Below are 15,750 nucleotides of genomic sequence, written 5' to 3'. Positions count from 1 at the left end.
TTCTCTCTTGTCTTTCATCCTTTCGATACCTGAATGCTCTCTCTCTCTCTCTCTCTCTCTCTCTCTCTCTCTCTCTCTCTCTCTCTCTCTCTCTCTCTCTCTCTCTCTCTCTCTCTCTCTCTCTCTCTGTGTGTGTGTGTGTGTGTGTGTGTGTGTGTGTGTGTGTGTGTGTGTGTGTGTGTGTGTGTGTGTGTGTGTGTGTGTGTGTGTGTGTGTGTGTGTGTGTGCGCGCGCGTTTGCGTCCTACAAGATGCATGAACCTGTTTGTCTGTGTCAATCTTTGCTTCTCTTTCTTCTTTCTGCCGAGCTCTCTCTCTCTCTCTCTCTCTCTCTCTCTCTCTCTCTCTCTCTCTCTCTCTCTCTCTCTCTCTCTCTCTCTCTCTCTCTCTCTCTCTCTCTCGCACTATCCTTTGTCTTTTCCTCACCTCACAATCCGACACAGCTGCACTCCCACTAACCACACACACACACACACACACACACACACACACACACACCAACCCTCCCCTAACGCACCCTCTCTATGCCCTCAGGTGCAGCCCACAGAACCGTGCAGGCAGATCAGCTGTGTCCCACCTGCCCTTACTTCCTGCCCACTCCCACGGACGTCACCACACCTGTTGGGATTCCGGCTAACCTCACCTGCGGCGTGAGGCAACTCGGAGACAAAAAGGTGAGCGAGAGATGGAGTGTTTGTTCATTACGCAGGAAGAGGGAAAGCAGAAGGGGAAGGAAGAGGAAGGTAAGAGGATAAGAATCGCGTTAATAGACATAATAGTGAATGAAATGGGGGAAAAAGAGGAAATGGGTGAAATATTGCAAACTGAAGAAGAGGGAGATGAGGAAGAGTGATACAGAGACGAATAAGGGGATAAAAATGAGAGAAATAAAGAAATTGACAAAAGAAAGGCGGAAAAGAGAGAAAATAGGTGAACTATTGCAAGCTAAGGAGGAAGAGGAGAGATGGAGGGAGAGGAATAAGTAAGGAAAGATGAGTAAGAGTATAAACTGAAGAAATGGTGATAATGACGAAGAAAAGGTGAAAAGTAGGAAATGAATTGAATATATCAAGCTGAAGATGAGAGAGAGAAACTCGAGAGAAAGCGAGATAAAATAATAAAATAAGGAAAGACGAGAAGACGAATGAATAAGTAATACATATAGAAGGAATAATAGTGAAATCTGAAGGTAAAGAGAGACAGAAAGAGGGAAGGAGGAAGGGAAGACAGAGAATGGCAATATAGACGAAGGAGGAGGACTGAGGGAGGAAAAAAATATCAAGGGGAGAAAGAAAACGACAGAAAGGCCATCGAGGGAACATACGAACTTGTGAATAGCAGGTAAGAGGAAACCTGTTGGCTTATTAACGAGGTTACCTGCTTGAGGGGCACCTGGCTGGTCCACGGACCCTCCCTACCTGGGCAAGGGCGGGAGGGGAGCTGGGAAAAGCGGAAAGACGAGAGAAAGGAAAGAAGGAAAGAGGGAAGGGGAAAAGGAGGGAAACGAAGAGGGAACCGAGTTTGGGTAAGGAAAACAATGCTTAGGGAAAACCAAGGAAACAGTAGAGGGAGAAATATGAGAGGAAGAAAGAAGGAAAGAGGGAAAGAGAAAGGAGGAAAAGGAATAGGGTTACTAAGTCAGGATAAGGAAAAGAATGAATAGGGAACACGACAAAACAAAAGAGGAAGAGAAAAGAGATTTAAGAAGATGATGCACAGGAAAACTAAAGAAAGAGGAGGGAAAGGAATAGAACTAGATAAGATGGAGGATAATGAAACACAGAAAAAAAAATAGAAGAGAAAGGAAGAAGGAGGTAGGTGAGGATAGCAGACATAACCAATAAGGAAAAGGGAGTGAAATCAAAGTAGAGTTAAGAAAATAAGTAAAAAAAAAAGAAAAAAACAGCGAAGAAGGAGACGGGGGAAGAGGGGAAAACAGGATAACAGAATTGAAAGAGAAAACAGAGTAACAAAGGAGAAGGAGCAAGAGAGAAGACAATAAAACAACTGTCGTAAAGTTAACAAGGAAGAAAAGAGTAAAGATGAAACAAACGATAAAATAAAATCGAAAAAAAAAAAAGTTCACAAGACAAGACGGGAAGGTTAAAAGAAGACTGACAGACAAGCAGAAGTTCTCTCTTGCAAGGAGACGAAAAGAGACGAAACAAGACGAAACGAGACGAGAACGGTTGTCATTCCTTTCACCCATCTTTACTTTTATACCCCTTTTTCTTGTCCTCTCTCTGTAAACGCTCTTTTTCTGTCCGTCTGTAATACTTCCATCAGTGAATCCTCGCCCAAAGACAGTCAGCTTCCGTGCTATTCATCCTCGTTTTCTTTTTTCTTACATACAGAGGACACTCACAAAGAGATACTTGAAATAATATAAAATAAAGAGTCTGAAATTATTCTCTCTTTGTTTCTTTGTCTCTCTGTCTGTCTGTCTGTCGGTCGGTCGGTCGGTTGGTCTCTCTCTCTCTCTCTCTCTCTCTCTCTCTCTCTCTCTCTCTCTCTCTCTCTCTCTCTCTCTCTCCGGTTTTGTGTTTTCTTTATTATTCCTTTGTTTCTATTTCCTTGTCAGTGCGATACTTAAAAATATATAATAGAAATAAGACAAGCAAATAAATAAATGAATAAATAATAATAATAATAAAAAACTGATATATAAAAGAAAGAAAGTGAAAGACACACACGCAAAAAAAAAGGACGATAAAAAATGCACAAGAATAACAACTGGAGACAAGGCAGAGAAAGTTAAACAAGATGAAAAACATAATACGAAAAACGGCGGAACAAGAACAACAATTAGAATTTTAAAACACGCATTAAAACCTGGAAAAAAAAATGTACCATGCGGGAAAAACTTAACCCCCCCCAAAAAAAAAGAAAAAAAATCACGTCAAAAAACATGAATAACAGATATAGATAAGTTAACAAGAGAAATACAACAATGAATTATTATAAGAAACTTTTACACAACTAAATAAACAGAGGGGAGAGCGAGAGCGAGAGAGAGAGAGAGAGAGAGAGAGAGAGAGAGAGAGAGAGAGAGAGAGAGAGAGAGAGACAGAAAGAGAAAGTTAAAACCTGCAAAATATTAAATAAAGGCAACAGAGCGTGAAAAAGGAAAGACCGGAAGGAAGATAATAAATGGTGGGCGAAAAATGTTAAATGATGCAGGAGGAGGAGGAGGAGGAGCAGGAGGAGGAGGAGGAGGAGGAGGAGGAGGAGGAGAAACTGAGAGAGTTGCAGAAGTATAGATTAAAGTGAGACCAACTTAGAAAGATAAATTTGAATATAATAACAGTTAGAGAGAGAGAGAGAGAGAGAGAGAGAGAGAGAGAGAGAGAGAGAGAGAGAGAGAGAGAGAGAGAGAGAGAGAGAGAGAAAGAGAAAGAGAGAAGCAGAACAATAAAGCACAACTTCCAGGAAACCATGAAATAAGACTCGTGAGAAAACAAAGAAACGAAATAAAAGGAAAAAAAGATATTCTGAGAGAGAGAGAGAGAGAGAGAGAGAGAGAGAGAGAGAGAGAGAGAGAGAGAGAGAGAGAGAGAGAGAGAGAGAGAGAGAGAGAGAGAGAGAGATAAACTGAAACAGGAAATGCAGGACTTCACCACAGAAAGAAATGTCACAATCTATACAGAGAGAAAGAGAAAAAACAATTAAAAAAAAAGAGAGAGAGAGATAAAGAAAGACTCAGGAATTTACCATATAAAGCGTCTCTCCTTGTGGGCGTAGGAGTGGGCGTGGCGTCAGAGAGTTTTGGAGGGGGAGAAAGCTGGGAGGACTCAAATAGGAAGGATGATGGGGAGGAGAGGGAGAGTAGGAAAAAATAGAAAGGTTTTAGGAGATAATTCAATAAAGCCACACTAATGTCTCCCTCTCCCTTTAGAATTAAAAAAAAAGAGAAGGTTATCAGAGTAATTTGTCTTCCTTTTTATATAAGTAAGGTAAGGGATTCCATAGAGAACATTTCCCCTTACGTGTGTTATATTCAACTGTATAATCATTTACTATACTTTCATGTACAATCTACGCATCTGTTTGAATATCCATGAATCTCTCTCTCTCTCTCTCTCTCTCTCTCTCTCTCTCTCTCTCTCTCTCTCTCTCTCTCTCTCTCTCTCTCTCTCTCTCTCGTTTACACCAATACTCCCATAATCAAACGAGTGTATAGTTCCATAGCAGTGCATTTTTTTTCGTTTAATGGATGCAGACCTTATGTAAATGTTAAATCATGTACTGTATATATGTATAAATTTGAGGCCAATAAACAACCCCCCTCTCTCTCTCTCTCTGTGTGTGTGTGTGTCAATGCGTCTATCTTTTAATGTATCTACGTATGAACCATTCTCCAGGCCAGACGAATAGAGCAGTGCTATTGAAACACAATGTGGGAGGCAGCGAATGATGCAATTACTGTAAATGTGTGTGTGTGTGTGTGTGTGTGTGTGTGTGTGTGTGTGTGTGTGTGTGTGTGTGTGTGTGTGTGTGTGTGTGTGTGTGTGTGCGTGTGCGTGTGTGAAGCTTTTTAATAACACTAAACACTGCACTGACTGAGGCTGCAATACAAATTTTCGCTCAACAGGTAAATCTTTAATTGCAAAGGTATACGTGTGTGTGTGTGTGTGTGTGTGTGTGTGCGTGTGTACAGGCTGCTGTGCTTGCGGTAACACACACACACACACACACACACACACACACACACACACACACACACACACGATAAATGCCTGAGGTCTATACCGATTTGCAGATTATTATTCTCGTTACGAATACGCTTGCAGCTGAATTAACAATTAGAGAGAGAGAGAGAGAGAGAGAGAGAGAGAGAGAGAGAGAGAGAGAGAGAGAGAGAGAGAGAGAGAGAGAGAGAGTTACATACATACAAGACACCCGTGCAATTTGTATAGCTACAGCCATGTTTATATATACAATATGTAGCCCCTTTCTATTAATGACGAGTACAAGTGAGGGTAACAGGCAGGCGACAGGTGAGAGGAGGGCAGGTGAGAAGTGGGTGGGTAAACATATAATGGGTGTTGGTTATGGGGTGACACTGAGGGTTATTGCTTCATCAACGAGCGCGGGGTGATGGGAGATGGGTGGTGATGGGAAGGGGGCTCTTATCAGTTTTGCTTTTTAAGGGAAGGGGGAATACGCTATCAGTTAGTGGTGAGGGAGTAATGGGTTCGATATGGGAGCTTTATGTGGCTGTGAAATAATGGTGCATGAGAGAGCAGACTGACTTTATCAGCTGGTATGGATGGCAGTGTGGATGGAGGGATGGGAAGAATGTGAACTTGTTATATTTTATTTTCTATTTATTTTTTCGCGGTGGTTGAATGTTGCGAGCAAATACTGGACTGTGCAGTGATTACGTGATGTGGATACCGATGTGATGAGGGTGGTTGGTCTTTCGTTAGTGTGGTGGTGGTGGTGGTGGTGGTGGTGGTGAGGAGAGATAAAATTTGTACATATTTGAAGTGAACAGTAAGAATAAAAAGAAATAAAAAAAAACAAAAACAAGAAGCTAGACGTAAGATGACAAATTCAACACTTTTATTAATTACAGGAAAATTTGTATAGAAGTTCAAGACAGGTAAAGGGCTTCACCTATACATTACAAGGCAGGAACCTAAAAATAAAAACAAAGACTTACAGAATTATTTAACGGGAAACAAAAAGCATAATAACACTCAATCACTTTATGAATTATTGGAAGATTTTATACAAACTGAAGATACGTAAAAGCCAGTATGTATATGAGATCAGTAAAATGAATGAGAAATTAAAAAAGAGTAGATTTGTGGAGTTATCAAATAGGAAGCCAGATGGATGGTGATGGAATTGAATAGTTTTATCAATTACTGGAAAATGTTATGGATGCTGAGGACAGGTAAAGGTTAAAGTGAATGCGGGATGCAATCTAATATACTGATGAAGAGAGGAAGTCTAGTTCAGAGAGTGACTGATTGACTGAATGACTGATTAATGCGCTGATTGTTATGACTGTTCTTTGTTAACATTCAGAGCGCTGTGCAAAAAAAGTTTGCATCAATATACCGAGAGAGAGAGAGAGAGAGAGAGAGAGAGAGAGAGAGAGAGAGAGAGAGAGAGAGAGAGAGAGAGAGAGAGAGAGAGAGAGAGAGAGAGAGAGAGAGAGAGAGAGTGAGAGAGTATTAGTTAAGCTGCAGAACATCTATAAAACACTACACCACAGGAAACAAGCATCTGAAAACCTGCCAACGTATATGAGAGAGAGAGAGAGAAAAAAATCTTGAATAAAAATACTGACTGACCTGAAGCACCAAAAAACAACGAATATTAGGTTCACTTTGCCTTATCTAAACTACAGAATATCTAAAACACTGCACCGCGAAACAAATTTACGAAACCATCAACGAATAAGAGAGAAAGAGAAAAAAAGGAACAAAATGACTAAAACAACTTAAAACCTCTACGAGAAACAAACCAAAGAAGAACATAGAAGAAAATATAGTAATAAAACAACAAGTGAGCGAGATGAGAAAGAGGTGAATACAAACTACTTTCCTTTACGATCGATGTGAGAATTTCGTCGTATAATTAAATGAACCATTGTGGATGTTATCAGGTAAATAGGAAGGTGGTGAGAGTGGGAGGAGGGGAAGGGGGAGCAGGTGACGTGCTACTAAGGGTGATAAAGAGGGAGCTGCATGACCTGCTAATGGGGGAAGTGATAAGGGATTTGATCTCTTATCTGGAGCACTAATCACAAGATACGATGCTAGGATATAAGGAAAGATGGAGGAGGAGGAGGAGGAGGAGTAGGTGGTTGGGGTAGTGGTGGTGGTGGTGGTAGTAGTAGTTGAGGAGGAGTGAAGGTAAATGATGATAAATAGGAAATAAAGAAGAAGTAAAAAAAAGGAGGAGGAGAAAAAGGAAGAGGAATAGAGGTAGAGGAACTGAAATGGAGGTGAAGAGCGATGAAGTTCAAGGGAAAATGAATATAAACAAGAAGAAAAAAATAGAGGCAGAAAAGAAGGAATGACAGGAGACAAAGATAAAAAAAAAGAGGAAGGAATTAAAGAGAGATAGGAAGGAAGGAAAGAAGAAACAAAAAGAAAGGAAGAAATCATAACGAGTAAAGAAACATATAAAAGAAACTATCAGATAACAGACACACACACACACACACACACACACACACAAGACAACACAAGAACAAAAAAAAAAAAAAATGCAAAAAAAAACAAAAAAAAAACAAGGAAAAAGAGAAACAAGGAAGCAAGGAAACAAGGTCACCAACACTACGTCGCTGGAAACAACTTGTGGGGGGGCGAGGGGAGGGGGAAAGAAGAAGCCAGAAAAGAGGAAGAAGATGAGGAAGTAAAACCAACGGAAAGGAGGAGGAAGTGGAAGAGGAAGAGGAGGAGGAGGAGGAGGAGGAGGAAGAGATACGAAGAAAAGGAGGTAGAGCAGAAGTTGAGGAAGTCAGACAAAACGCGAAGCCAGAGAAGAGGAGGAGGAGGAGGAGGAGGAGGAGGAGGAGGAGGAGGAGGAGGAGGAGGAGGAGGAGGAGGAGGAGGAGGAGGAGGAGGAGGAGGAGGAGGAGGGAGGGAGGGAGGGAGGGAGGAAGGAAGGAAGGAAGGAAGGAAGGAAGGAAGGAAGGAAAGGTAGAAAAAAAGAAGGAGGAGAAACCAGAAAAGAAAAAGGAAGAAAAACAAAATGGAAGAGGAGGAGAACGAGGAAGAAGAAAAGAAAGGGGAAGAGAATGAGAATAAAATAGTGAAAAAAGTAAAAAGTAAGAGTAGGAGGAAGAAAAAGTAGAAGAAGCAGGAAGAGGAGGATGAGGAAGGAAATCAGGCAGTAGCAGGCGGAGGAAGAAAAGTAAAAACAGGAGGAGGAGAAGGAAAAAAAAAAAAAACAAGGAAAATCAGAAGAAAACAAGAAAAGCGGAAACAGCAACAGGAGCAGCAGCAGGAGGAGGAGGAGGAGGAAAAGGAGGTAGCCGTGGTCAGAAGTGTAAAGTTTCAGAGAGCAGCGGGGTTTACTTCGGCTTTCTCTTCAAAAGCTCCATCGTTCTCCACCCACCAAAGAATGAAAATCGCATTGGCTAAGACTGTGGAGGACTCGCGCGGCACTCCCCCTTGAGGATCAGAGGGGAGAAGAGACAGCGTGAGGGGATGGAGGAGGAACAAGGGAGAGAGACGGAAGAAGAGAGAGAAAGAGGGATGGGAAGATGAGAGCGTGAGGGGATGGAGAATGGGGAGCAAGAGGGAGATTAAGGACAGAAAGAAGGAAGAAAAAGGTGTAGAAGAGAGGAAGAGAAGATGAAGGAGAGATAACGAAGGATAGAGAAGGTTTAACAGGGGAGGAGAGCATAGGAGGAAGAGGGAAAAAGAGAATGCAAAAGAAAATGGAGAGAAAGAAGGAAGTAGGAGGTTTAGAAAAGAATGGGAGAGAGAGATGGTGATGGGAGAGAAAGAAAGAACAGGTTTGAAACGGATATGGGAAGAGACAGAAGGATAAAGATAGAAGGAAGAAATGACAGAAGGATAGAGAGGGAAGACGCAGAGAGACGAAGATGAGGAGATACAAAAGGAGGGATTAAAGAAAGGGTATAGAGAAGGGAAGGCTCAAGGAAGGAAGAAGACAAAAAGAAGAAAGGATGAGGGACTTAAGAAAAATAAAGGAAAAGAAAACGAAGGAAAGGACAGAATGGAAGAAAAAAACAAATCCATAAAAAAAAGGAACAGGGAAGAAAGATGAAGGAAACCAAAAGAGAAAAGCAAATGAAGGAAGAAAAGTAAGAAAGGAGAAGAGAAAGAAAGAAAAAGCGTTTCAGGAAATAATAATAACATTAGTATGAATAAGAACCAAGTTGGATGCTGGAGGAAGGAAGGAAGGAAGAAAGAAAGGAAGGAAGAAAGAAAGGAAGGAAGGAAGAAAGAAAGAAAGGAAGGAAGCAAGAATAGGAGAGAGGAGAGAAGAGGAGAGTGCAGTACAAAGTAAATGGAGGAGTAAGAGGAGTAAGAGGGACGATAAATGGTTTACCTTTTCATCTACTAAGAGTCAGGAGGAAGAATAAGAGGCTTTTATTCGTCTTCTGCTTTCTTGATGGAAGTGATTCAGGCTCCGGGATGCATACTTGGAGGAGGAGGAGGAGGAGGAGGAGGAGGAGGAGGAGGAGGAGGAGGAGGAGGAGGAGAAGGTTGAGGAGGAGGAGGAGGAGGGGGAGGAAGGGGGAGGAGAAGCAAGAGATTTGTCGCAGAGAGAGAGAGAGAGAGAGAGAGAGAGAGAGAGAGAGAGAGAGAGAGAGAGAGAGAGAGAGAGAGAGAGAGAGAGAGAGAGAGAGAGAGAGGCAAAGCGAATTCCATGCCACAGCGTTACGTGAGATGAAGCTGCTGGAAAATACACATACACACACACACACACACACACACACACACACACACACACACACACACAGAGCACAGAAAGGCGAGAAAGGACAGGTGAGGAGAGCGGCGAATGAGGAATGAAGGAGCGGGGCAGTGAGGTAAGCAAGATGTGAGTGGGTCGACGCTGAATGCACAACACCAGAGAAGAAAGCGCTACTTGAATGCTCGTGAATGCGTGTGAAAGCCTTTGAGGACACGCCTACACTCCACCGTGCCTTAATCTCCTACTTAACTACCTCAGCGCCACGGCTTTAGTTTCATTATACTCTGGATACAAACTTGGGATTCTAATATATTCTGGATGGCAGTTTTCAGAGGTAGTTGAAAAATTATCCAAAGTTAGTCACCTGGTGAAGTTGCATCCGTGTTTACTTTGTTCTGATTAATAATAGATGATTTTATGCAAGGCCTGAAAGGAAGAGATACAAAGAGAAGAGGCTAAGACTTCCTCGGGATTTTGAAAGAAATCTCAGGAGTTTTACGAGGTGTAAAAAAAAAAAAAAAAATGTATATATAGATAGAAAAAGAAAAGCACTTAAGACTGCCGCAGATTTTTGAGGGAGACGTTAGAAGTTTAAGGCATTTATTGCCACGGACAATATTGAACCATCATATGATCACCTCCTGTTAGTCAAAATGGAACAAATAATAGTATAACTGCATATATAATTCTACCATATGAAAAAAATTACGTGCATTTACCTCTTTGATTCAGAAAAAGAAAAAGAAAAAAGGAAACAGCTCCAAAGATCATAAAACCTTGTAGTGGTGTCTGGGATAAAATGATGATGTAATGCTGAAAGGGTTAACATTCTGGCGAGCGGAGGGTAAGAGATATCAAAGCGAACAAGAGGTTTTAGGTAATAGGTTCATGCGGGGCTAAGAGGGCGGTGCATGACGGAGGCAGAAAAGTGCATTAAAGACTGGAGAGATGAAAGAGCATTGGGTAGCCAAGTCGAAGCTTACCGTCACTACCGCCTGACATGATGATGATGATGATCTGGAGGAGGAGGAGGAGGAGGAGGAGGAGGAGGAGGAGGAGGAGGAGGAAAACAACAATAACAACAACAACAACAACAACAACAAAAACCAACCAAAAAAAAAGAAAAAAACAAGAAAGGAGTACAGAGAGAGAGAGAGAGAGAGAGAGAGAGAGAGAGAGAGAGAGAGAGAGAGAGAGAGAGAGAGAGAGAGAGAGAGAGAGAGAGAGAGCAAGGATTATGTCAGCTTATTTCACCATCACAAACTCAAGTGGATGGAAGGGGACGAGTGAAAGACGAGACAAAAAGAACAAACTCACATAAGATAAGGAAAACGGAGAACATGGCAGTATTCCTGGTGCTAATCTTGGGTATTTGGTCCATTTTTCACTTGTCACTTAATCAGGTGTGTGAATTCAAGAGGAAGTTCCAAGAGCAGTGAAGGAAGTGGAAGGAAGTGAAAGGGAGAGAAGATTTTTCCTCTCTTACTCAATTAAAGCAAGAAAATATAAATTAAGTTTTAAATTTATAGCTCTTTTCTCATCTTCCATCATTATTTTTCTCCATTTTGAAGTTTGCACTCTCTTCTTTTCTTTTTCTTCACTTTCTTACTTTGACCTTTATTGTTGTGTCGCATCCTCCTTCATCATTATCATCATCATCATCATCGTTTCTTTCTATTTGTTTATTTTCCTCCTTTCTTTCTTACTTTTATCTCTTCAGCTCTTTCTCTCCATTATGAAGTTTGCACTTTCTTCTTTTTCTCTCTAACTTTGACCTTTATTGCTGTGTCGTATCTTCCATCATCATAATTTCTTCCTATTTCAAGTTTACTTCTCTCTGTCTCTCTTACTTTATCTTTATAGCTCACTTTTCACCATTTCTTCCCATCTCTGGTGTACTTTTCGTCTTCAATCTCTTTCTGTTATCTTTATTGCTATTTTATCATCTTCCATCATAATCATTCCCTCCTATTTCACGTTTACTTTCCTCTTTCTCTCTTACCCTCATCTTTATCAGTTTGTCTCATCCTTCATTATTCCTTCTTACTTTCTGGTGTACTTTCCACGCACAATCCCTCGTTCTTTTGTTGTTTATCCATTCCATCACCATTTATCCTCACAGTCAACTCCTTTCCTCCACTTCCCCTATCACTTTCTCTCATCTTCAATTACCATTCCTCTTTCCACACATTCAACGCATCTTTGCATTTTCCACCTCACCTCACCTACCTTGCCTTCACTCATTCACAGCTACACACGCAACGTAACTAATTCACTTCCTCCCATTCCCTGTTCTTCCGCATCCACCCTTTCTTTAACCCAATACTCATTACTTAAGAGTCTCACGGGCGGAAAACCCACACGTACAAACAGGGAGGGAGATGGACACGTAAATAAGGGAGTAGAAAAATCAGCGAAACCCGAAGTGGATCAGTCAGAACAAGGCAAGGAGTGGAGAAAATGCGGAGTGAGTTTACGATACTCCTTCCACTGACCAAAATAATTCTGAGCCTGAGCTGGATTCGCGAAAGGAGGAGAAGGAGGAGGAGGAGGAGGAGGAGGAGGAGGAGGAGGAGGAGGAGGAGGAGGAGGAGGAGGAGGAGGAGGAGATAGGATACCACTTTAGGAAACGACCTTGAGGAGGTGTGAAGGCGGAGATGAAGATGGAGGAGGCTGTGGAGGAATCACCTAATGAGAGAGAGAGAGAGAGAGAGAGAGAGAGAGAGAGAGAGAGAGAGAGAGAGAGAGAGAGAGAGAGAGAGAGAGAGAGAGAGAGAGAGAGAGAGAGAGAGAGAGAGAGAGAGAGAGTTAGTTCTCTAAAGAAGATGACTCAAGCGAGAAGACAAGAGTTTTTTTCATTTTATTTTTCATCTTTCACTTGACGGAGCGAATTAATAGATGGGAAGGAAAGGGAAGGGGAGGGAAGGGAGGAAAGGGGAGGGAAGGAAAAGGGAAAGGAAGGGAATGGAAGAAAAGAGGAATCGGATAGAAGGAAGGGAAGGGGGAAGGGGAGAGAAGAGAAAGGGGATAGGAGGAAGGGAAGGAAAGGGAAAGGAAGGGAAGAAAGAAATAAGTCAGAAAATAGAATGATCGAAAGGAAGGGAGGGAAATGAAGAAGAAAAGGAGAACAGGAAGTAGATGAGAAGAAAGATAGGGGAAGAAGGGACAAGAGATAAGAAATAGGGAGCAGATAGAAGCAGGGGAGATGAGGAGATGAAAGGGAGAAGCCTCACTCACTGGGGAGGAAGCTGCGAGAGGAGAGGGAGGAAAGAAGGAAGGAAGGAAGGAAGGGAGGAAGAGGAAATGGGGAAGAGAAGGGGAAAGATGATGGATAGAAGGTGATAAAGATGAAGAAAAGATGGAACGAATATAAATGTAATAAATATGGCGGGAATGAAAGAGAGAGGAAGCTGTGTTGAGGAGGAGGAGGAGGAGGAGGAAGAGGAAGAGGAGGAGGAGGAAGAGGAGGAGGAGGAGGAGGAGGAGGAGGTTAATGAAAAATAACACGAGCTTAAAATAGAAAACTGGAAACCAATAAACAGGAGAAAGAGAGAGAGAGAGAGAGAGAGAGAGAGAGAGAGAGAGAGAGAGAGAGAGAGAGAGAGAGAGAGAGAGAGAGAGAGAGAGAGAGAGAGAGAGAGAGTAATCAATCAGTATGACCTTCAATCTCTAATGTACACTGTCTTCTGCACCATAAACCATTAACACAGTGACACCATCAATTGAGTAACCTTCCCTTTAAAAACACCATTAATCTGAGTGACACCATCAATTGAGTAACCTTCCTTTAAAAACACCATTAATCTGAGTGGCATTCATTCATTCATTCATTCATTCATTCATTCATGCAGTTCCACCACGCGTTATTTATTTCCCGCGTTAATTTTGTGCAGGGGAATTATTTCATAACATTTTTTCCCCATAATCATTAGGCGGCTTCGTGATATTTATCTATTTCATTTACTTTTTTTTTTTTTTGTGTGGATGGGTGGGTGGGTGGGCGGTACTTGTGTTTTTGTTTTCCCTAGGTGTGTGTGTGTGTGTGTGTGTGTGTGTGTGTGTGTGTGTGTGTGTGTGTGTTGAGCTCATCTGGCGTAATTGATTATCATTAATTACTTCGAAGATTTAAGTCTCTCTGCTACTGTATATTCACATCAAGCTCTTCAGACGCTTTTTTTTTTTTGTACTATTACAATGTCTCGAAGAGTTCTGTGGCCTAGGAGAGTCAAAATAAACCTTTTTTTTTTTTCAGTGAGTCTGTGAAAACCAATTATTCATTTCTCTAAACATTAACAGACACAGGAGTAAAACGGTTGACACTCACTGGGCCTTTCCTTTTCATTGTTTATGCTGCCCTAGCCACAACCCCTCTTATTATATAATAAAAAAAAAAAAAAATACTCGCCAGTGTGAATGGTGAGCGCAGTACTACAGCCAAGCACTGCCGTAGCATCAGTCAGGTCTCTGCCTTGACGAGGGAAGCAAGAGGCGGTCATATTTTAGGTGCAGCGTTTTAAGGGGATGACATCACTTTCAGCCCCGCTTGGGTTTTTCAGTTTGAGTCGTGGTGCAAACAGAAGCTTCCCTTTGATCAAGTGTTTTCATCGTGCCGCAGTCTGAAGTCTCGGCGTCACGCGTGCGGAAAGTGAAATCATGATGGCACGTGGAAAAGTTTAAAATACACACAATTTCATGTTCTACGGATACCAAGAAATACCAATAACACGACACGAGATTTGCCTTCACGCGCTGATACACGCACGAGACACACAAAGGATGAAGAAATGTGTTAGAGTTTGTTGCCGACACATTTAACCATCTCACTTCTAAATCATTGTTTCCCTAATTACTTAACACTTATTTTTGGTGCAATACGCTCGTAAATAGACTTGTTGCCTTAAAAAAACGACAAAATCAACACCATGTTCTCTTTCCTCTCTGTGCGACCATGTAAACAGTTTTTTTTTTGAGAGCTTTGAATGTTAAAGAAAAGAACGACCATAGCAGAAAAGGAGTTAATCATTAAATAGGTCAAAGTAAAGGTGAAGTCAAGCATTACAACAAAAACCGTTTCCTATTTCCTAGACTTTATTAAATGAATGAAGAAAAGTCATCTCATATCAGAGCTCCTGCCCGCAAAACCAACAATATTCCTTGCATTCTAAGATTCGCTGTAAACTGAAACAACAGGAATACGTGAGCATCTGGTGTTTAAGGCAAATGTTACGAGATGAGGGCTATGTAACACGAAGGAGATAATCTGCTTGTTTCCATTATTTACTTTTTTTTTTTTGTATACATGTGAATCTAGGAAGTTGATTTTGAGTTTGTTTATATATTTATGTGTTATGTGTTCATTAATCTGTGAAAAAAAAAACGAAAAAGGGGAATTTCAAATAATATCTCTCTCTCTCTCTCTCTCTCTCTCTCTCTCTCTCTCTCTCTCTCTCTCTCTCTCTCTCTCTCTCTCTCTCTCTCTCTCTCTCTCTTCCGTCCTCTTGACTTTGCTTACAACTCTCACACACAAATACTTTATCTGTTCCTCCAATCGTTGGTTTACCTTCTATCCCCAGTCTTACCTCAATCTCGCTGCCACTTTTCTTCCCTCTTATCTTTCGCCTTTCTTTCCTCTCAATTTCCTTCCCGTCCTCTCTCCATACTGCCCAACCTCCTCCTCCTCAACCACCTCCTCCTCCTTCTCCTCCTCTTCCTTCCTCCACCGCTTCTTCACTCTTCATTTCTCTCCATCTCCCCTCGTAATATTCCTCCTTTTGATTCTTTATCTTTCATCCCCTGCTCTCTTTCTCTTCTTCACCTTTCTCTCATTCATCTCTCTCCATCTTTTTTTCTTTCTTCCATACGTCCATGACTCATCTCATCCTGTCTGACCTTCACCTTTTTTCCAGACACTCTCTCTCTCTCTCTCTCTCTCTCTCTCTCTCTCTCTCTCTCTCTCTCTCTCTCTCTCTCTCTCTCTCTCTCTCTCTCTTGCATTTCTTCATCCCTCACTCTTTCATCCCATAACTTCCTTCTTTCACCATTTCCCCTTCCTTCCTGGCTGCTCTAACTACCTCCCTTTTCTCCACTCCTCTCTTTCCTCCACGTCCTCCTCCTCCCGTCACTTGATCCTTTCCTCCCATTTCTACTTACTTCTCCCTGTTCTCTTACCTTCGCATTCCTCTTTACCTTTCCCATTTTTCTTCCCCTCCCTCTCGCTTCTCCCCTCTTCCGCTGTTATCTCTCTCTTTCTCGTCTACACCTTGCCCTCTCGCCCTTCACCGCTCCCTCCCGCTCACCGCAAGCCTCCCGTCACTTCTATTGGTCCTCCCGGTTCACGCTT

General features: G+C 41.9%; 1 protein-coding gene across 2 annotated transcripts in view; it reads left to right on the top strand.

Moving 5' to 3' along the window:
* Positions 1-508: 508 nt before the first annotated feature.
* Positions 509-15,750, top strand: part of LOC135112572 (kin of IRRE-like protein 3) — a 39,119-nt gene continuing 23,877 nt past the window's right edge. For both annotated transcript variants that reach the window (XM_064027033.1, XM_064027032.1), the window contains exon 1: positions 509-673. In XM_064027033.1, the coding sequence (XP_063883103.1) occupies positions 524-673 (150 nt within the window). In that variant the 5' untranslated portion in view covers positions 509-523. The remainder of the gene's footprint in view (positions 674-15,750) is intronic.

The sequence above is a fragment of the Scylla paramamosain genome, chromosome 24, assembly GCF_035594125.1.
Source record: "Scylla paramamosain isolate STU-SP2022 chromosome 24, ASM3559412v1, whole genome shotgun sequence".
NCBI classification, from domain to species: domain Eukaryota; kingdom Metazoa; phylum Arthropoda; class Malacostraca; order Decapoda; family Portunidae; genus Scylla; species Scylla paramamosain.
Note: the sequence above shows the minus strand (reverse complement) of the source record. Positions and strands in the feature narration are given on the sequence as shown.